Source organism: Silene latifolia, chromosome 2 (assembly GCF_048544455.1).
Source record: "Silene latifolia isolate original U9 population chromosome 2, ASM4854445v1, whole genome shotgun sequence".
Lineage (NCBI taxonomy): Eukaryota > Viridiplantae > Streptophyta > Magnoliopsida > Caryophyllales > Caryophyllaceae > Silene > Silene latifolia.
In genome coordinates, this window is record NC_133527.1 from 172,249,481 (window position 1) to 172,273,484 (window position 24,004).

A 24,004-nucleotide genomic window follows, 5' to 3' on the forward strand; every position below is an offset into this window, starting at 1 on the left:
ATCAGAATGATGTTATTGTGAATGTACAAGCCATTAGTAGCGAAAAGTTAAGTGTCAATTGTGGTTAATGATAAACTTGTTGATGGGAAGTTTGAAGAAACTAATACATTTACTGTCGCGACAAAAGGCCATGGCAAAAAATTAGTAATTGTGCTTCATAGCTTCAAGTTGAAGTCTTTTAGATAGTTCAATATGCCATTAGGATAGTTTTACAAGTGTTTAGCCTGTATTTTTCGTAGATTTCTCATGTTCTGATAGGTACTGTATGTTTCTAAGTCGGTTGACATTACGAGTACATTCTATTGCAAAGTTGGTGTTCTTATGTTCAGTTCCATTATTTCTTAACATTGCCTCTTTACAATTTTATCTTGTCTCGTAAAGTATAAGGCTCGACCTTTGGACTGACTATACTTGTGGATTTCTGAAACCATGCTCTCCTTTAACTAATACGGAGTACTTCACAAAGAAGCTCCAAATCTCTGTACACCCTGTTATGTTTCACAGAATTGTAGGTGGCCTAAATATGCAAGTCATACTCAAACAAAATACATAAGACAACGACAACTCCCTAGACTCTATTGTAACAGATCTGCAAGCTCCATATCAGCTAGTGAGGCCTTTCGAGATTTTGTGTCAAACTTTTCAACCTTAAAAAATATCCTGACTCTTTCCTCGATTGTGTCTATAACTCATCTGACGGAGTTCTGTGTTCAGCTGCTCACCAATATCAATTTGTCGTGTAGGACTATCAGGAGTTGCAAGGCCCTCACTCTGTGCGCCTGCACCGATGTATTGTTGTATAACTAGCACAGATACGGTTGCTGCAAAATCTGAGGACGCCAACATGTCACCTATTGCTCCAAGCTCGGGACATTCACTCCAGTCTGTCAGACCTGCTGTAAGCGGTGAAATCATGCCCTGCCCTCTACCCACTATGTACAGATCATGGACACTTTCAATTGATCTTATGGCATCCACTGTTTCCTCTGCATTGTTTACAACACGTTCACAGTAGGTTATGGAACCGTTGTTGGCAGTCTTCATCTGGAATTCTTTAATATATTCCTCATCCTGTTGCCTTTCGTGCTCACTGTCTGTCATCACTGTCAGCACTTTCGGGTCGTCATGCTCAGGGGTCTGGTCTACTATTGACCTGGATGCATCCTCACCAGGTATGAACCGCATTACCGTTACTGTGGTGCTAGAATGATCTGACATCCTCCAGGCATATGCAATGGCTTCCCTGTCGTCGGGTCCACCAAAAAAGAGCACGGCAACATTATGAGATACTCGATTAGGAGCTAGGGTTGACCCAGTTAGCCCTCGATCAACAAGGATGCCAACTGAGCAAGGGGAATTAGCCAATATGTTTTGGTTTACCATTCGGAATGCTGGGTTAGTATTTTCCATGCCTCCATCCACAGTTTGTTGCTTATGAAACGGGATGATGATGAATGCCACTCGCTTATCCTCAGCCAAGTTGCAGACATCTTCATGCATGGAAGAGTATGGAGAAATGGCGGTAAGGGGTTGTACAGAGACATGTGCAGCATTCTCCTCGTAACTTTCAAAGGCATTGATGATATGATCAGACTGGGCCTGTGTTCTATTTTGGGCTGGCCTACCCGACTTCCTGGTGTTGTGGACTATGAGCATGGCCGAGGCTCGTCCAGTTAGTTCCACTAGATGTAAGACATAGACACATATTGGCGATCTTTTTGTTGCATTGCTGGCTTCTAGAAGGTTTATGATTGTTGGGACGTTTCTTGGAGTGTGGACACAAACTAATACTCGAAGCTCTGCATCTAGCTTAGAACTTTGTATGGTTCTTCTCTTGTATGACACAAATCTTTTCGCTGGTCGATATATTGTAGTGACGAGAGGACCAATCAGGCTCGTCATTATAACAGCTGCAATTACCATGATTGAAAATGATGAATCATCTATGACCTGCAACAATATACTAGTTTAGTAAAGTCCATCTTGTACATTATTATTTCGACAATGTTGAGGTGAAAAAAGACGAGTTACCTTTTCATCCTTGCCAACATTTAGGATGATCATTTCCACAAGTCCTTTGGTGTTCATAAGTAGACCGAGGGTAATTCCTTCACGGAGTGGCATCTTGTAGAAGCAGGCGACAGCAGTAGTACCAGCAACCTTGCCAATGCATGCCAATAAAATGACAATCATCAGATTCCACCAGGTGTTTGTACCTCGGACATTTCGGACGTCAGTCTTAAGTCCACTGATGGCGAAAAACAGTGGAAGAAGCAGCCCCGACACGAAATCTTCAAGCTTTTCTATGAGGGCTAATCCTAAAGGACCATTTGGGATGACTAGCCCAAACACAAAGGCCCCAAACACAGAATGTGTTCCTATAGCATCAGTAAGAAACCCTGCGATCACAACTCCTGTGAGGATTAAGCATATGTAGTAGTCACTGACAGGCTCTCCCTCTGGTGTTCGTCGAACTATCCACATAATCAGAGGCCGAACCAGAAAGAAGCAAAGCACCACAAAGCCCGTGCTTGCAAGGATCACCCAGAGCGAGGTTATGGAGGAGGATTTGGTTTCTGCAAGGGCTATGGCTAGGGCTAAGAGAATCCAGGCGCAAATGTCACTTACCAGGGCAGATGACATGGCAATACGTCCCATTTCGGTGTTGATGAGTTTGAGCTCTGCCAGGACCCGAGCTAGCACAGGGAATGCGGTGACAGCAAGGGCAACGCCTAGGAAAAGGACGAAAGTTCCTTGGTGTGTTCCAGCTTCACTTTGTATGACTAGAGAGAAGGTGCACCCGATTACAAAAGGCAAAATCATTCCCCCAAGAGCGATGCTTATTGCCTTCCTTCCGGTGCGCTTCACCACGGCTATATCCATCTCTACCCCAACTAAGAACATGAAATAGAGGAGACCAATGTTGGCCATTGTCTCTAGTAGCATTACACTTCTCAGAGGAAATATCACTTTGCCGAATTTTTCACTTCTTCCTAGTAACGATGGTCCCAGTATCACACCACCCTAGCAGCCAGCAACCAAATAAAGTCATGTTAACAAAAGGAAATCGACACTACAACATACGGAGTAATAATTAATACTTACAAGAATCTCAGCGATGACACGAGGTTGGCGAAGTGGTTTCAGAAGGAAGACAAGGATACGAGTAACAAGTACCACCAGCGTTAACTGTACGATGAATAGAGGTAAAGAATAATCTAATGGATTATCCCCTTGCCATATCCCAAGGGTTGTTATCATTGTGGGTGCATAACAAACTATGGGGTTAACTCCCATTTCCGTGTTTGATGTATTCGACATTTTTCAACTAAATTTATTTTTCAAGCAAAAATGTGTTCAATGACATCTCTGAATCATAATGATGCTGTTAAAAAAAAAGCAAAAATGCTTATTTTTTGCTGCTTGCAGAGAGCTATAAAAGTGGGGAAAAGGGAAAAAAGGTAAAAGGGTAAAAACACTTTTGTTGTCTTTATGGAATTTTCAGCTAAAAATGAGTAACAATGTTTAGAAATGAGTTACATTTATAGCTTCATCTGGTTGTGCATCAATTTAGGAGCAAATCTATTATGTCCACAGTTTAAGCTTACTAAAAATACACACTATTTCTAGGCAATCTATATTATAGTATTACAATTCTTGTAAAAAAAATTAAGGAATGCACAAGTGTCAATAAGTTTTGATCTGTACTCTAGATATCATAATTCATAACCTTTTAAATTTTACTGTTATTCTCTAGTTAAGTAAAAGTATGTCGGCAATCGGATCGCTCGGATTGGTTAGAGTCAATTTAAATTGGGTTTTGGTTTTGTTGGGTTAATACTTAATATTTGTACTCAGATCATAATTCATAGCCTTTTAAATTTTATTACTGTATTTTCTAGTCAAGGAAAAGTATGGTCGGCAATCAGATCGCTTGGCTCGATTCTTGCTACAGGTCGGGTTGATTTAAGTATGATCATTAATAGATTTGGTTATTAGGGGGTATTTCATTATGCTCTTTTAAGTGTGGAGCAATATAATCTCATGTTTAGGACATTTTAGTCCGTTTATTCTGGTTTTAAGTTAATACCTGCATTTTACCACAAATAAATCTCATGTCGGATCATATATCTTTGATGCGGATGGGGTTTGAACTCGGGCCTTAAAAATCAGACTTTACTTCCTTTATGATTGAACTAACTGCAGATAACCTATAATCCTATATGCATGCTGATAAAATTTCATGTACATTAGGCAATACTAAATATCCCTATGTGCTGAAGATTTCGACTACATTTTACACAGGTACATTTTGTGGGTACTCTTTCCTGTGTGCTGTTATGGTCTCCCTTAAACATCTTTCCTGCTCCTTGAGATTTGGTGACTGAACATCATAGACGTCACTGAAAAGATCTGCCACTGGCGGCTTTTCGAGTTTCTCTGCAACTTGAATTGCATTCAGTACCTGCAGAATAACAACATTTTGGCTAAATTGACAGTGTATAGAATCCTATAGATTGAAATTAGTCAGAGTTCATAATCTCAACTTTTATCCTATAATGAAGGAGTTCTTAGATTGAGTTAAGTTAGCCATAGTATGAGTCTACAGCGACTTTTTCATGGTTTGCGTTACCTGCTTCCTGACGTCGCTTTGCAGTTCTGATTCCTTTTTGTCATTCCACCACCCATTCCTGACAATCCATCTTCTATATCTTGTCACAGGGTCTCGTGTCCTTTTCCACCACTCAATTTCCTCAAGAGGCCGATATTTTGCCGAATCATCTGAAGTAGAGTGGTGACCTGCTCTATACGTCAGTGCCTACGTACACACAGAGATATGTCTATCTAAGTGATCAACTTTGCCAATAGGCTATACCATGAAGTAGGAATGTAGGACGACAATGGATTGGATTCGTTTGGTTTCATATACAGATCAGAGTTAGGTCTGTAACATCTGAAGGTCTCAGATCAGATGCAGATCGTCAATCTAGGGTCTAATGGATCCAATTTGTATTTGTAAAAAATTGATTGTTTCTGCGAATAAATGAAATTTTGATTCGGATTGTCTTCATGCCAATCGATTCAAGTTCTACCTAGATCCGTAGAGATCCGAATCTGACCCGTAACAATATGTTCAAGTGATCTGGATAAAGTCAAGGATCCATTGACAATTTGACATCCTACATTGGAGAACTGGGAAAAAACAGTTATCTGGAGTGTACCCACCTCAATCAAGACTGGCCTTTTCTCCGTTACTGCCATTGTCCTGGCTTCATGAACTGCATTGTAAATAGCAAGAGCATCATTGCCGTCAACCCGGATGCTTCGGATTCCATAAGCTTGCCCTCGAACAACTATCCCGTCACCTGCAAAAATAATGTCACTTCAATTGCATGTTTCCAGAGATGCCTCTTGTGAAGAGAGCTCAAAAATAGGCGTAGATCTTGAGTAAAAAAAAGACTGGGAGTTATACTTCTTAGCTGGTCAGAAATTGGTGTGCTGATAGCCCAACCATTATTTCTGCAGAAAAATATGACTGGTGCCTCCAAGACTGCTGCAAAGTTTAATGCAGCATGGAAATCTCCCTGACATAATAAAAACGCAAAAATAACGATCATGGGACGGCCTTATGATAAGATTATCATAAGATGTTCTTATGATAAATTATTATGCGACTTACCCATATTATAGGGTAATTAATAATTATTTCCAGAATTCGGTTTCTAGAGGGGTAATGGGTATTATGGGTTGGAATTCGAGAATATTGTTAATTGGGAAGTTACTCACAGTGCTGGTGCCACCGTCTCCAAAGTAAGTGATAGTACAAGCATCTTTGCTGTCCATTTTCAAAGAATATGCAGCGCCAACTGCATGGGGAAGTTGTGTACTGAAAAGAAACAGATAAAAGTAAGTGCAAATTCATGTTTTTTGCTTCATTTTGATACGTGATTATCGACATTCTTCTTTATAAGGAACAATTGAAGTCCAAAAATGAGTTGGAAAAACCATGGAACGTACGCGACAGTTGAGGATACCGTGATGTAATTGAGCTTGTTGGATCCATAGTGTATTGGCATCTGCCTGCCTTTTCCATTATCAGCTTTATTGCCAAAGCACTGGTTTGCAAAGTCTTGCAGGGTGAAACCGCGCCATAATAGAACTCCAGGCTCCCTATACTGTATCATTCATCATAACTTAGACGAAATTAATATTGCAATTTACCTATTTCAAATAATTTTTAAGTAGCTTTCGCAATGCAATGAAAATAAACCCAAGAAAACTGCAGGCTACCTGAGGGAATATCAAATCATCTGAACTAAGTGCTGCAGCGGACGCGATATTGATGGCTTCTTCTCCAATTGTGGTAAGATAGAATGAAATTCTTCCTTGTCTTTGAGCCTCGTAGAACAAGGTATCCATAACTTGTAAGGTTAGCATCTTCTCATACATTTTCACAGCAAGTTCCTCGCTAACCTAATATATGGAGTACATAGTAACACACACAAAAAAAAAAATGAGTACCAAGTCTAAGTTCCGACATTATTAAACAGTAATAATAATAGGATTAAATTGATTAATCCGGAATATTATTCCAGTAAATGGATATATTAATAACCTTGTGGAAAGGGTCTTCCAAAAGGTGACCATCATCATCAAGGACCCTATAGCATTGAACCCTGCTACCATTTGTTTCGGATATAAACCTCATTTTAGAGGTAATTCCAACTTTACCACCAGGAAAATCCAGGGCCTGCTTTGACAAAAGGAGTTGTTAGACGCCACCAACAACAAGAACAACATTATTCGAGTGTCTCAATGGCTTCTGCAAATCGCAGGGTAAGGGGGTCGGGTGTGCACAGCCGTACGGCCCGTACCTCTATATTTGCAACACAAAATTATGATATATCACATATACTGACCCGTCCAAACCATTTGTTTATATTTGATTAAAATACGCTTCAGAGAGAAATATGAAAGTTAAACAAATGAATACTCGTAAAACACAAGGAGTATATTAAACTATCTTAGTCGTTAAACCTGATAGGTATCAATGATCCATCATATAGTATGAGAGATAATGAAAACATAGAAATATTGAAGCAAACACGATTTTCAACCAATTGTCAATTTACTAATTTGCGACTTTAACAGCTAAGTCAGTTGACATTTACTCAGCTAGTACTTTTGGACTAACAATTTTGTTACTTTAAACTATATATAATGAAACAATTTAATGTACTAAAAAAATTAACGATTTAAACGTGGAGAAACCATGATCAAATACATTAATCCTAGAAATAATATAATAGCTCTAACAATTGTAACATGCAAAAAAACCGGCAACTCCATACAAAACTAAAATTCAGCTAGCTTAGCTGATAAAGTTTCGAGGAGCTGTGCCGCTGTGACCCGGGTTCAAACCCCCAATATATGAAACAAACTAAAATACAAAAACTGACCTGATCATCTTCCTCATAAGCAATATCCAACAACCGATTTTGGGCTTTTGTGGATTCAAATCGCCGAGAAACAAAATGGGTCGGTAAATTATACGAAACGAAAACCGGGTTTCTTAGAATTTGAGATGAATAAACAACGCTGTGGGTATTTGATTTTGAAGAGCTCATGCAATAACTATTTTGATGAAATAAACTAATTGGACCAAATTTTGATCTTAATCTTGAAATTAAACCTCTTGATTTCACTAATGATGATGCCATTTGATGAATTCCAAAAACAAGAAAACAAGATAAGAACTAAAATATACAGAGTATAGGAATAATAAAAGATGATTAATAAAAATTACTCCATAGATAGTATCAATGAGTCAGAAAATAGTGTCAATTAAGTTTGTTCATATCATTTGTCATATTTTTCAACATGCATTTTGGACGCTTTTGGAAGTGAATTTATTGGCGCTTTCTTACCAACAGTTGTAAATGTGGATAATAGTAGTAGTTACGTGTAAATCTCTAAGATGTGAGATTGTGACGAGAATGGAGTGATTAGGTGGACTGAATCGGATCCAATTGGTAATATATTTGGGTGGGCTTTTAAAATAAAGAAGATTGTGTTGCTCGAGATGATATAAACAAATCATTTGGATATATGAATTTCTTAGATCATCACTGGATTTTTAAGAGATTGTGTTTTAGATTTGTCATTGCACAAGTCCTTTTATGATTAGATAATATTCAGATTTATCATTACATCAATAGATAAAAATTACGGATTTTTTCCATATTACCCCTGTGGTTTGTCACTTTGTCCATGGTACCCCTCTTTTTAAGAATGTGTCGATGGTGCCCCTAACATTAAATTAGGATTAACGGAGCTTAATTAAGGTCGAACTAAATTTGGCGGGAAAATTAGCTTTTTAACAACTCTATTAAAAAATAAAGTTTGCACCAAATACCTCTGAGGTTTGCAATATACATGTTAACTAATATTGGTGTCCGGCTTCGCCCGGGCTACCTCTACTTACCATTATTTTTTTTTCATTAAATAAAATTACTTAAAGTTGTATAACCCATAAATTTATCATTAATATATTTTTCTATGACATATCCTAAAATTATGATGAAATAAATTTTGAGACAAATTCACTACTCCCGCTATTAATATTTTACTCTTATTAATGAAACAATAGTAATAACATTTCACTACTTGCTCGTAATCATTGTTACTTTCACTACTCCCGCCGTAATTATTGTTACTGTAACTACTGCCGCATTAATATTGATAATTTCACTACTCCCGCCGTAATTATTGTTACTTTCACTATTGCCGCATTAATATTGATTATTTCACTACTGCCGTAGTTGTTTCTACCACTTTCACTAATCTCGGTGATAATATTGTTACTTTTACTATTCAAATGAGTGATTACTATCATATAACTATATCCAATGTTACTACAATTCTTTTCTTTACTGACGAAATTACTTTTATTACTTAGGTATGCAATTTTAAGAGGATTATATATTTATATAAATATATTACATATATGCATTAAATCAAATCGAAATAATTATGCAATATTATATATTATGGAATCTAACTTGAATTATTTATAACCTACTTATATTATATTTTTTTATGTTAAATAATTAACATCTCTATACATCTAATAAACTATAAAATTTAATAAAATTGAACGATTTTTTAAAATAATGGTCAAAAATAAAATATTTGTCGTTTTGGGTCGGTTTTGAAAATATTTGTCAAAATGGTGTCCACGTAGGCTCTGGTTTTCAAAACCTAAAATACGGAACAAACACGCCAATGGCGTGTTTTATGAAGGAAACACGCCATTAGCATTGGCGTGTCTTTACAGTTTTTTCCCAACTGACAGACTCCCATGAACTTAAGAAAAAAAAATTATACATAGACACGCCATTGAGAGTGGCGTGTTTCCTCCCCGAAACCCGTCATTCTCAATGGCGTGTTTCCTTTAGTCCGTTTTATAGAAGTTTTTTTTCCTACTTACTATAAACACGCCATTAGTAATGGCGTGTCTGTTCTGTGTTTCAGGTTTTGAAAACCCGAGCCTACGTGGACAACATTTTGACAAATATTTTCAAAACCGACCCAAAATGACAAATACTTTATTTTTGAGCATTATTTTAAAAATGGATTCAATAAAATTGCATAGATTTTAAATTTAATATATAATTTTATGATGATAATAATTAAACTACAAGTGTGCATGTTTATACTAATTAATTATTTTATTTTAAAGAAATTGACCATTTTCTGGTCTTATATAAATATTTAGGAAAATTACCAAGCATCTTCTTTCTTTTAGTCTCTTTGAAATTGACCATCTTAATTAATTATTTTATTTTAAAGAAATTGATCATCTTAATTAATTATTTTATTTTAAGGAAATTGACCATGTTTTAGTCTCTTACAAATGTTTAGGACAATTACCAAGCTTCTATATAATTTAATTTTAACCCAAACTATATAATATTTGCATTGAGATCCCTTAATTGGGTCCATCACACAGTGCTAGTGATTTAAAACTATATAATATAATTAATTTGTATAACTTTCTTTAATTACATTGAAGTCTCTTGGTTTCTGGATTTAATATATACTAGGTTTGGTACCGGGCTACGCCCAGACTACCTTTATTTATCATTTAAATTTTATTTTCTATGAAATCTGTTTCGCTATTGATTCACACATACATTTACAATTTATATCTTGAAATTATGATGAGATATAAAATTAATAAATTAATATTTTCTTAAAATTGAATTGTTAGTTAATTTTCCATACTCTCTCCATTGTTTAGTACTATTACTTTCACTACTCCTACCGTCATAATTATTCTTTCACTACTCCCGCATTTATTGTTGTTAATTTCACTACTTCCATTGCTGCTAATATGACTTTCACTACTCTGGTTGCTATTATAGTTGCTTTTACTACTCACGTGGGTGGTTAGTTGGTTACTATCATATCATAATAGTTTATTATCTAGTTGTATTAGAGTTATATATTTAAATAAATCTGAAATATTAGATTAGAATGTTATTTAAGAGCAATCCTTATTATTTATTAATTAAATTACAAATCTAATGAATTATGGAATATTATATTTTTTAGAAATCTAATGAATTATGCAATTTTAAGAGGATTATATATTTATATAAATATATATATTACATATATGCATTAAATCATATCGAAAGAATTATGCAATATTATATATTATGGAATCTAACTTGAATTATTTATAACTTACTTATTATATTTTTGTATGTTAAATAATTAACATCTCTATACATCTAATAAACTATAAAGTTTAATAAAATTGCGTAAATTTTAAATTTAATATATAATTTTATGATGATAAAAATTAATAATACCATAAGTGTGCATGTTTATACTAATTAATTATTTTATTTTAAATAAATTGACCATCTTCTAGTCTTCTACAAATATTTAGGAAAATTACCAGACATCTCCTTTCTTTTAGTCTCCTTGAAATTAACCATCTTAATTAATTATTTTATTTTAAGGAAATTGACCATCTTAATTAATTATTTTATTTTAAGAAAATTGACCATGTTTAGGAAAATTACCAAGCTTCTATATAATTTAATTTTAACCCAAACTATATAATATTTGTATTGAGATAACTTAATCGGGTCCTTCACACGGTGCTATTGATTTAAAACTATATAGTATAATTAATTTGTATAACTTTCTTTAATTACATTGAAGTCCATTGCTTTCTGGATTTAATATATAGTATTGATAGTACTAGTATTGGTGCCCGGCTTCGCCCGGGCTACCTCTACTTACCATTAATTATTTTTTTATTAAATAAAATTACTTAAAATTGTATAACCCATAAATTTATCATTAATATATTTTTCTATGACATATCCATTACGGAAATAAATTTTGAGACAATTCACACTCTCGCTATTAATATTTTACTCTGATTAATGAAACAATAGTAATAACATGGTTGGAGTGTCCCCGACAATAATGCGATCACAATTGTCGATCACGATGATCACATGTTTAAGTCTCATTTTTAAGAATACGTAAGGGATGATTCATTTTATAGTCAACTGATCAACATTAATCGGTAACGATTGGCTTGCTAGAGTTTGAAGTTACTGTCGTGGGACGGTGGTGGTCAGTTGATCCCTTAGGGTCTGTTTGGATAGGAGGATTTGGAGGGAAAGAGAGGGGAGGGAAAGGAAGGGATGATAAATCCTTTGTTTGGTTAGCAAAATGGAGGTGGAGGGATTTTGAGGGGAGGGAAAATGAATCCTTCCACTTCCCCCCTCCAAGCCAAATTATTTCCTCTCCAACAAAGACAAGATTTGAAGGGAAAATGACCTCCTCCATTCTCCCTCTCCTTCCCTTCCTTCCCTTTCTCTTCCCTCCTTCTCCCTCCCCTCCCTTTCCCTCCACTTTTGCTATCCAAACACACCCTTAAGGTCACACCTAAAGGATGATGCCCTAATCTGTAAAGTTGATTAATTGTATGACGATGCAAGTTAATCAATTCCTTAAAATTGAACAATTCAATTTGTGAGAGAGAATATTGATATCTTATTGTAATGGGATTAAATAAGATTTATTTTAGTAATTGAGATACTTTATTACTAAAATTGTTTATTGTTTGAGAAACAATAGAGATAAGAATGAATGGTTGATTATAATTACAAGATGTTGTGAATTATAATTAAATGACCCATTTTATTTATGTGATCAAGTATCACTAGTCAATTTTTTGAATATAATTTAATTAATTTATAAAAAAATGATATTTATGTGATAAATATGCAATAACATGTAACATACTACATGTGACATATTGTGTGACAATTGACAAATTGACAAAATAAAATGGTAGTCCATTTTATGGAGGATGGACCGAAAAAGGAGGGAGTATTAGTGTGTTTTGGTTGTTTTATTTTAATTGATAAAGTAGCATTGATGAGTCATAATTATATGCATATTTATGCCTTTCCTTAATTGCTTTTTATATGGTTTTCGTGCTAATTTATATCATTTACATGTCTTTTATGTTAGAATGTTGATATTTCCGCCTTTTGATGTTTAATGCAGAAATGATGCATTTGAGGAGCAAATGAATGAAATGGGCATCGCGGAGTGAGCATGAAGGGATACACGAAGCATGGCACGAGAATCCATAAGAATGAAGGAAGAGAAGTTAAGAAGAAAACACGAAGAAAATAGCTTCTTATTATAAGTGCCTATTTGAAGAGCCATATCTCGAATTCTACAACATATTTTCAAGTGATTCTAATTGGAGGTAAAATCTTATCTTCTTAGCTTTCCAACGCCGCAAAAATCGCTTATTTCTGACAAGTAACGAAGAAATGGCGGCCGTTTGAAGTTCAGTGCGCGAATCAGGAAATTGGTGCCTCGATCGAGTCAACCTTGGCTCGATCGAGGAACTTCATGCTCGATCGATCCACTCTCGACTCGGTCGAGGAACCAACCTAATCAATAAACTTTGAAATGTCGAGAGTTGGGGTATCTGGGAATTGGTGCCTCGATCGAGTCAACCTTGGCTCGATCGAGGAACTTCATGTTTCCGCAATATTCCGCAAATTTCCTTAAGTCGGTTATGACTACTATAAATACCAAAACTCGTACCCTAGGTTATTTATGCCTTATTTTACATAGGTTTAGTATAGCTACCTTATAAAACTCTCTCAAATACTTAGTTTAGTTTAATTATTGTTCGGATCTATTGCCTTTAATTACGGTATTGTTCTAATCTTTCTTCAATTATTATTTCAATTACTTGTTTATCTTTATTATTGTTCATCATGTTTTCCATTACTATTATTGTTAATCTTTCTATTATGCGTAGCTAATTTCCTCATCTAGGATGAAGAGGATCTAGGTTAATTAAAAGGGGAAAATTGATTAATTGCTAGGGAAATCATATAAGTTGCCGTTTGATTATTGTTCTTATTCTAGTTAATTAACTTAGGCCTGAGTTAGTAATTAGTGTAGCGAATTAATTCTTTCACCGACCGGGTTAGAATTAATATAGGCTGCGATAATCAAATAGATTGTATCTAATTATAGCGACCGCATGTTAGAATCGATCTAAAGGGCATAATAGAGTCGACCGATCTTATGACCTTAGACAACTTGACAGATCTAGCAATTGATTAACAGACCCCATATAATTGACCTAGTGAACCGGAAATCCTAGACCTTTAATATTATTGTTATTTGCCCTTTAAATTACTTGCAAATAGTTGGTTAGCATACAAACAAAACAAACCCCCACAATTGGTTACTTTAAGACAGATTTAAATATAAACAAACTAGATAATCACCGCTTCCCTGTGGATTCGACCCTGACTTACCGCTAGCTATTTTGTTAGTAGTAGTTTAGGTTTACTTTGATTAAGGCAAACGACTGAAAATAACCTTATCAAGCATGATGATGCCTACCTACAACTAGCCTTACACCTACTCTTACACATCTTACACACCTAATTCTTGTGAAGATAAAAAGAGAAAAGTAAGATGCCCTATGTTGGATGTTCCAACCGTGAACCCTCCTTTAACTTAAGGAAATTAGTTCTCTCATTATTGAATTTGATTCTAATTTTGAGTCTAGTGAGGGTCATTTTATTCCACCTGTGGAGAATGCATATTTTGATGTTTCTGATGTTGAAGATGATATTGATGAATACTCTACACAAGGGACCCCTACTAAGGACCCTTCAGATGCTTTGATATGTTTTGAGACATGTGCAGGTGAATCTCCCATTTGGAAAGCTCAGTTGGATGCTTTAGAGGCTGAAATATATGGGATAGAGCCTATCAACAAAGGGAACGCGAAGGTATATGAGTCAGTGAATACTCCTAGAGTCCTAGCATGGTAGAGGTAATATATTATTTTGCCACTAATTTTGTCATTAGGAGCGGTAGACCTCCTGACCAAGAGGTAATTGTTGACGATAACTTCATAAGGATTACTGGTGTGGTGAGTGAGAAATTACCTCGTATGACTTCTACTTTGTGTTTTGATTCTCCTTATTCTTTTGGTTGGACGAACAAATTGATGCGGTTTTATTATAATTGTCATCAAAATTTTGATATGCTGAGACAGTCTTTAACATTGATTTTATATGCTCCTGTTATATCTTGGTGCTACTTATGCTTTTGTGTAGCACATGCGCAGATTTATGATCAACTATTAAGAGCTTTGAGCTGTTTTGATTATGCTCAATTGCGGGTAATCGATATATAAAGAAAGGAAGGGGACGGCAACAGGTTCCTTGATCGAGTAAGACGAGGCTCGATCGAGTAACCACGTTTTTGGGTTTATTTCGTAGCCAGACGATGATATGATTTGCGAGGATGATTATTTACCTCTGTTTTGCAGCTGGTTTGGGGGAATCATAAGCTCTTACCCGGTATTCTCTTCCCTTGTACCTTCTTTTATTGTATTATCTAGTTATTTCCCATTCTTTTTGTTAGTTGTGTCCTTTAGGTTGCTTGATTTGTGTGTGATTGCTATGTTGTAGGCGTCACAATGAGGACACTGTGACATTTAGGTTTGGGGGAGGGTCTTTTATTATGTTGTGTGCTTTTTATTTATGTTGTGTGCATTTATATAAAAAATCCATAAAAATTAAAAAAATTTATAAAATACAAAAACATGTTTTTCCTTTGTTTTAGGTCGAGTCTTGGTGAATTGAATAAAAATGATGTTAAATTGCATTGTTTTTGCATTTGAATCTCAAATAGTTGTCCATGTACATTGTTTTTGACTCGTTAGCCATGAAAACAAAACTCATAATTCAAGTCTTTACCGTATTGACATGCCTTATATTGATTAGATTTGACATAATTACGTTGGTAAACTACTTAAATTCTGAGGTCTATAGAGCTTCCAAGGCCAGGAACATCAATAAACTGGTCTCATTGTCAATTAGGCTTGAGTGTGGTTTCTCCTTGTGGAATGTGTAATATCAAATTACATAAGTGTGACATTGATTTCTTGATACTTTTATTGCTTTCATTTGACTAAGTACATGTGGATAGACGGTTCTTCCCGTTCAAATAAGCCTTACATTACCTTTTGTTAGCCCGTTTGAACCCTTGTAGCTAATATTAATTACATCCTATGAGCTACAATCCAAGAATTTGCCTACCTTTTTGGGACAGTCGCGGTTGCTTGTTTATCATGTTTATTTTGCTATTATGGTTGGGTCGAGACTTATTGTTGTCATGTGGGTATAGCAAAATACTTTTAGCGATTGTGTTGTATCCTTGTGTTGGAAAAAGAAAAATATGAAGTGAAAAAAAAAAAAAAAAAGGAAAAATCGAAAAATATTGAAAAAGAGAAAAGGAAAAGAAAAGAGATTGCTTCATTCGGTTTTGTCAAGGATCAAAAGGATGGTTGTTAGAGTCTAATGCATAATTGGAGAATAATTTATTAGCTCTCATACGTTGTAAAGTTGAGATCATTCTCTAAGTTGGGTTCATTTATTATCAAAGATTTGGTTTTTGTTTTGGTTAGCGCTGCGACTACCGTCTTAGTCCACATATTCATAACGTGCTTCGGCACAAACCATTTCTATCCCTTTAACCCATTTGCCACCCTTATTGTCTTTGTGATAGGCTATCGCACACCTATACAAAGATAATATTTATACCCTAGCAAAACAAATGAATGTAGTACGTAGGGGTCGAACCACAGAGAGACGGGAGTTGTTAATTAGTTGATATGGATTGAACTTTTATCTCGGTAGGTTAATGGTTGATTGATTGGCTTGGTTTGATGTGATGATAAAACAATAATAAAGAAAATGTCTAGGGAGGCCGGGTCATACATGCTAATTATGTAAATGCTCATGTCAAGTTACAAAGTTGATTTTACGATAAATGTTTAGGCTTAAAGACACCCACCTTACGATATTAGTGTCAACCATAGACCGGGTACTAGAGAAACTCTCGTCCATGACTAGGTCGTCCTACTACACATGCTTTGTCTAATTCAATTCCGTGCCTCTCGACTTTTAGAATGAATGAACAAACTTAATCAATGAAAAAGGCCTTTAAACATAGATTAAACGTGACGATGCAAACATGTGATAGAAACAATTTATCAATTTAACTTAGCCTCATTTTAACATTTACAATTTACTTAGTCATGCATGGTTTCCCTTACTCCTTAGACAAATGCAACTACTCTAACATGGTGGAAATGTAAACTACACTAATGATAATTAAAATGATAAACAAAATGAAAATGTAAATAGAATTACCTTGAAATGGAAATGGAAATAGAAATAGAAGAACAATGAAACTAGAACAAACTTGAAATATAACTTGGAATCAAACTTGAAATGGAATTGTAATGTAATTGCTAAAATGAAATGTAAACAAACTAAACTAAACTAAGCTAACCTAAACTAACTACTAAAATTTAGAGAGAATTTAGATGGAAAAATATATAGAAAGATGGTGTGTAGTGTTGAACTCTACACCCTTTATATAGGAAATAAAGGGTGAACTTTGTAGAGCAAATACAAGGGGTCAACCCCAAATATTCTCTCTTAATTACTAGAGTAATTTCCTAGAGAATCTTATGTTGGCCATCAACACCTTCATAATTGCACAATTAGCATCCAAAGAGCATCTTAAGATGAGCATCCAAGGCATTCTCCCATCTTCTTCTACTTGGGCTTTAACACTTGATTTTATACTTGGGCTCATTTCTTGACTTGTGTTGTGTATTTCTCAAATTAATCCACCACATTTGCTCATGCAAGTCCACACACTTCCAACACTTAGTCCAATCTTGCTCCTTTGTTAGCCAGGCTTCTAGTTTACTTGCAAATGTGTAGGATTAAGCTCCTAAAAGCTCTTATACCTACAAAACATGACAAAACATACAAATAGAACTAGAAAGCAAATATTAGCTCAATATCACTAAGATTAGTGCATAATGACATGTAAATTAAAGCTAAAATATGGGGATAGAATATATATAAATTGGACTTATCAAACTCTCCCAAGCTAAACCCTTGCTTGTCCTCAAGCAAGAAATCATCCCAACATTGCAAATCCCAAAATAGCTAACAAGCAAAATGATTCAAATCCCTAAACAACATGGGCATAAGGATAAGCAACATCATGGTTGAGATTTACACGACGGCGTAGTGTGGTCGACTTCAAGTAAACTTTTCGGCTTTTGCATGATCTTTTGACTTTCGGACTCTCACGATCCACTCATAACTCAATTTTGTGTAAAAGGACATTTTGCGATTAATCACTCAACAATCCTCGACTCATGAGAGTGTACCCGCAATCTAATATGGTAATCAATTAAAACTAGTAAGCCAAAACAGTCAAATGTAAGCATGATACAGAAGCCAAAATGGGTAGGAAGAAGGTAATATGTAATGGGTAAGAAGGGGGAACAAATAAATTATGGATTGTGGAACTAATGTCAAGCTAGCAACAACCAAATGTAAGGATGCTCAATCCCAATTCTAACCCAATTTTGCAATTTTAATCATAAGTAAACTCTCCAAAATATATGAATAATGCATGAGAGTTTCTCATATCAACTTCTTCTTCTCTTTTTCTTTTTTCAATTCATACTTCTTTTTTCATTTTCTTTCATGCTTTTTTTTTTCATTTTTTTTTCTCAACTTTTTTTTTCTTGATTTTTCATTTCAATTCATCATCACTTTTTCTTCTTTTCTTTCTTGAGCATTAAGATCAAGCTCACATGATTGTCCAAACTTTGAAACAAATCCCAATTGAGCACCCAAACAAGGACAAACAAAGCTACTAGCTCAACAAAGGTAGGCAATTTCAATGATGTAGCTAGGGATAAATTTTGCGAAGGGGTCAAAAAGGCTAAATTTATCATGTGAATGGCTCCAAAATGCTTTAACAAATGAATGCATGCTTAACAAGAGATGAAATAAAGACCATACTTGTGCGTTTTGATGTAACACACAACATAAGGAGACCTACACTCACCTAAGAGAGACCGGATATGGATGCATTGGTCTAAAGAAGGCTCTACCTTACCATTTTGTGGCTTGCCAAAAGTCAAGATCAAGCTTACTTGGTTCAAAATCCATCTTCCACCTACTATGTCAAGACATCCCCATGCATGCTATATCCCGTCAAAAGTAGCGAATCAAGAGTTATCAAGCCAAAAATGGGACAAACAAGAGGGCATAAGTAGGACAAGCAAAGAATTAGAAGCAAATATTCACACAAATTTTTCAAAAATTCTCACTAAATCGATACTAACTAAATGCAAACTAACTAATATGCGAATGTAATCTCCCCCCAAGCTAAACATAACATTGTCCTCAATGTGCCAACAATCAAATTACCCAACGAAACCATAAAAATGGCGCAAATCACATAAACAAGAAGGACAAGAGGTCATATTTAATGGGTTGCGAGAAATAAACTAAAATGCAAAAGAAAGAAAACTTACTAGACTAACGAGCCTCCCCCAAGCTAGCATAAACATTGGGGGATTCCTCCACTTAGCATCTCATCAAAAAAATGGGTCAAAAATCTGGTGGGTACGAGGTCCTTGATGCTAATAGAGGTTGTCGGAGGTGATTTGATTGAGAAATGAAGAGAAATATAGAGAAGGAGTACCGTCCTTTGCTTTTGAAGCATGTGGAAAAGATTTAGCATATCCCAGATTTTATTAAAACGCGCAAAAAGGAAGAAAGTCACGACCCCGATCGGGGTTGACCGTTGACTCTTTTTTTTTTTTTTTTTTTTTTTTTTTTTTTTGCTTGAAAACGGAAACGTTACGACCCCGAACGGGGTTACAACATGGGGTAGTATGCTATTCTTCAAAAGGCCTATTCTCCTCTTCCAACACCTACAAATCACAACTCAAACTAGCTAATTAGTCTAAAATTTATTCCTAATTCTAATAAAACATGAAATTGCGTAAAAATTGAAATAAAACAAAAAAAACTATTTTTTGTCTAATGGATCCTCCATCGTCCTCTAAAAAGCACGTCAATGCCCTTAGAAGTTGATCATATTCCTGCGCATGAGCAATATACAAGCATATGTAAGCAATTGATAAGATAAAAACATGATAAAGCAAAGGTAAGAGATAGGATATCTTATCAAAATGCTTATGAGATATTTCATAGAGAACCACCGTACTACTCCACTCGTCAGTAAGAGATGGAGCATCATGCTTAAGACCATGAAACAAATTGTTAGTGCACAAAATATCATCATAAACGGTCTCAATTAGGTGATATGAAAACTCTAAAAGGTAGGACTTTGGGGAATTGGGGGTTTCAATCTTATTAACATCTATGTCACATAGTCCACCATCTACTTCTAATGGGTCCACTATATCCTCCATGAAAGGATTTGTAAAGGGTTCTAAGGTTTTGGGTAAAACCTCGTCCTTTTCATTAAAAAGGGGCCCAACATCGTCCACGACATAGGTGTCATATACTACAAGGTCAATGTCATGAGTCTCTACATGGTCAATCGGAGTGATGTTATGGGGAATTTTAAAAGAAAAATTAGGACCATCATCATCATCTTCCAATAGTTCTAAATTATTAGTTGCAAAAGACTCACATTGGGAAGGTGGAAGATTAGAAGCTTTGATAAATCGCTCATTTCCTTCTAGCATTTCTGTGAGCATGTCTTCGAACATTTTTATAATACGAGCCTCGGACGCTTGTTGCTCCAAATGATCTTGAAGAAGCATTGTACGCCTCAATTCTTCTTGACGAGTTACCTCCCGCAATTGACTTTGGCTAGACATGAAATCAAAGAAATCCCAAAGTTCTAGCCCCATCATGTAGTAGACACTTCCATTACTCAAGTTTAGAGCTATTAAACGGGTCTCAAAATTCATGCCATTAAGCGCGAATTGAACCATGTAATCCCCATCAAGGACATGTCCAAAAGAGAGGAGACTATCGTAAAAATGGTTGAATCGGGCAAGATAGTCATGAAAAGGCTCATCTTTGAGTTGTGGGGCGAATTCGTAATTCATTATGTAAGGCCAATAGCTTTATCACCTACAAAAATAGGCACTAAAACTACAAAGAAAATAGTGAGATGAATCTCAAGGAACAAGTGTTCCTCAAGACAAAATAAAAAGATAAAATTCAACAACTAAAAACAAACAAAACCGTCTCCCCGGCAACGGCGCAAAAATTTGATAGGTTATCGCACACCTATACAAAGATAATATTTATACCCTAGCAAAACAAATGAATGTAGTACGTAGGGGTCGAACCACAGAGAGACGGGAGTTGTTAATTAGTTGATATGGATTGAACTTTTAAAACGGTAGGTTAATGGTTGATTGATTGGCTTGGTTTGATGTGATGATAAAACAATAATAAAGAAAATGTCTAGGGAGGTCGGGTCACACATGCTAATTATGTAAATGCTCATGTCAAGTTACAAAGTTGATTTTACGATAAATGTTTAGGCTTAAAGACACCCACCTTACGATATTAGTGTCAACCATAGACCGGGTCCTAGAGATACTCTCGTCCATGACTAGGTCGTCCTACTACACATGCTTTGTCTAATTCAATTCCGTGCCTCTCGACTTTTAGAATGAATGAACAAACTTAATCAATGAATAAAGCCTTTAAACATAGATTAAACGTGACGATGCAAACATGTGATAGAAACAATTTATCAATTTAACTTAGCCTCATTTGAACATTTACAATTTACTTAGTCATGCATGGTTTCCCTTACTCCTTAGACAAATGCAACTACTCTAACATGGTGGAAATGTAAACTACACTAATGATAATTAAAATGATAAACATAATGAAAATGTAAATAGAATTACCTTGAAATGGGAATGGAAATAGAAATAGAAGAACAATGAAACTAGAACAAACTTGAAATATAACTTGGAATCAAACTTGAAATGGAATTGTAATGTAATTGCTAAAATGAAATGTAAACAAACTAAACTAAACTAAGCTAACCTAAACTAACTACTAAAATTTAGAGAGAATTTAGATGGAAAAATATGTAGAAAGATGGTGTGTAGTGTTGAACTCTATACCCTTTATATAGGAAATAAAGGGTGAACTTTGTAGAGCAAATACAAGGGGTCAACCCCAAATATTCTCTCTTAATTACTAGAGTAATTTCCTAGAGAATCTCATGTTGGCCATCAACACCTTCATAATTGCACAATTAGCATCCAAAGAGCATCTTAAGATGAGCATCCAAGGCATTCTCCCATCTTCTTCTACTTGGGCTTTAACACTTGATTTTATACTTGGGCTCATTTCTTGACTTGTGTTGTGCATTTCTCAAATTAATCCACCACATTTTCTCATGCAAGTCCACACACTTCCAACACTTAGTCCAATCTTGCTCCTTTGTTAGGCAAGCTTCTAGTTTACTTGCAAATGTGTAGGATTAAGCTCCTAAAAGCTCTTATACCTACAAAACATGACAAAACATACAAATAGAACTAGAAAGCAAATATTAGCTCAATATCACTAAGATTAGTGCATAATGACATGTAAATTAAAGCTAAAATATGGGGATAGAATATATATAAATTGGACTTATCACTTTGATACATGTACTTTTGTCTACATATGGTGATTGCATGTTAGTTGGGGAAATTTCTATCACATTAGATTGCATGCATGTTTCATAAGTTGAGTGAGTGTTTCTACTTCTCTCTATCTTCACATATAACTCACCCTTACAATACTTATGAGTGCATGAGTGAATCCGCGAGAATCCGACTAATTTGTCTTGCAAGATCGAAAGGTATTTGACATTTGTCTATAGTATGGTAACTTGAGACTTAAGCTACGTTTTCTATTTCCCGTACCTTTGAATTTGTTTTATTGGTACACTTTAGTCATTACTTTGTTACAGATATGGATGGCTTGGAATTTGTATGTGCATTAAACATTAGCTCTGAGTTATTTATTCGCCATTTGTATGTTTGTCTTTTATAATTGTGTGTTGCTTTGCTTGAGGACAAGCAAAGAGATGGTTTGGGGGAGTTTGATGAGTCATAATTATATGCATATTTATGCCTTCTCTTAATTGCTTTTTATATGGTTTTCGTGCTAGTTTATATCATTTACATGCCTTTTATGTTAGAATGTTGATATTTCCGCCTTTTGATGTTTAATGCAGAAATGATGCATTTGAGGAGCAAAGGAATGAAATGGGTATCGCGGAGTGAGCATGAAGGGATACACGAAGCATGGCACGAGAATCCATAAGAATGAAGGAAGAGAAGTTAAGAAGAAAACACGAAGAAAATAGCTTCTTATTATAAGTGCCTACTTTGAAGATCCATATCTCTAATTCTACAACATATTTTCAAGTGATTCTAATTGGAGGTAAAAGCTTATCTTCTTAGCTTTCCAACGCCGCAAAAATCGCTTGTTTCTGACAAGTAACGAAGAAATGGCGGCCGTTTGAAGTGCAGTGCGCGAAGCAGGAAATTGGTGCCTCGATCGAGTCAACCTTGGCTCGATCGAGGAACTTCATGCTCGATCGAATCACTCTCGACTCGATTGAGGAACCAACCTAATCAATAAACTTTGCAATGTCGAGAGTTGGGGTATCTGGGAATTGGTGCCTCGATCGAGTCAACCTTGGCTCGATCGAGGAACTTCATGTTTCCGCAATATTCCGCAAATTTCCTTAAGTCGGTTATGACTACTATAAATACCAAAACTCGTACCCTAGGTTATTTATGCCTTATTTTACATAGGTTTAGTATAGCTACCTTATAAAACTCTCTCAAATACTTAGTTTAGTTTAATTATTGTTCGGATCTATTGCCTTTAATTACGGTATTGTTCTAATCTTTCTTTAATTATTATTTCAATTACTTGTTTATCTTTATTATTGTTCATCATGTTTTCCATTACTATTATTGTTAATCTTTCTATTATGCGTAGCTAATTTCCTCATCTAGGATGAAGAGGATCTAGGTTAATTAAAAGAGGAAAATTGATTAATTGCTAGGGAAATCATATAAGTTGCCGTTTGATTATTTTTCTTATTCTAGTTAATTAACTTAGGCCTGAGTTGTTAATTAGTGTAGCGAATTAATTCTTTCACCGACCGGGTTAGAATTAATATAGGCTGCGATAATCAAATAGATTGTATCTATTATAGCGACCGCATGTTAGAATCGATCTAAAGGGCATAATAGAGTCGACCGATCTTATGACCTTAGACAGCTTTACAGATCTAGCAATTGATTAACATACCCCATATAATTGACCTAGTGAACCGGAAATCCTAGACCTTTAATATTATTGTTATTTGCCCTTTAAATTACTTGCAAATAGTTGGTTAGCATACAAACAAAACAAACCCCCACAATTGGTTACTTTAAGACAGATTTAAATATAAACAAACTAGATAATCACCGCTTCCCTGTGGATTCGACCCTGACTTACCGCTAGCTATTTTGTTAGTA

The 24,004-nt window shown here is 35.2% G+C and overlaps 2 protein-coding genes across 2 annotated transcripts; both read right to left on the bottom strand.

The window, feature by feature from the left end:
* Positions 1 to 418: 418 nt before the first annotated feature.
* LOC141643372 (cation/H(+) antiporter 15) lies at positions 419 to 3,517 on the bottom strand. Its single transcript, XM_074452507.1, has 3 exons — positions 3,106 to 3,517; positions 2,032 to 3,024; positions 419 to 1,950 (listed from the first exon to the last, which is right to left on the bottom strand). The coding sequence occupies exons 1-3, from the start codon at positions 3,319 to 3,321 to the stop codon at positions 649 to 651; spliced, it is 2,511 nt and encodes an 836-aa protein (XP_074308608.1). The 5' UTR covers positions 3,322 to 3,517; the 3' UTR covers positions 419 to 648.
* A 631-nt stretch (positions 3,518 to 4,148) lies between these two features.
* LOC141643373 (2-oxoisovalerate dehydrogenase subunit alpha 2, mitochondrial-like) lies at positions 4,149 to 8,170 on the bottom strand. The gene is made up of 9 exons (XM_074452508.1): positions 7,461 to 8,170; positions 6,617 to 6,751; positions 6,292 to 6,474; positions 6,019 to 6,176; positions 5,788 to 5,887; positions 5,474 to 5,585; positions 5,227 to 5,366; positions 4,634 to 4,819; positions 4,149 to 4,465 (listed from the first exon to the last, which is right to left on the bottom strand). Exons 1-9 carry the CDS (start codon positions 7,719 to 7,721, stop codon positions 4,298 to 4,300), a joined length of 1,443 nt encoding a protein of 480 aa, XP_074308609.1. The 5' UTR covers positions 7,722 to 8,170; the 3' UTR covers positions 4,149 to 4,297.
* Positions 8,171 to 24,004: the final 15,834 nt, after the last annotated feature.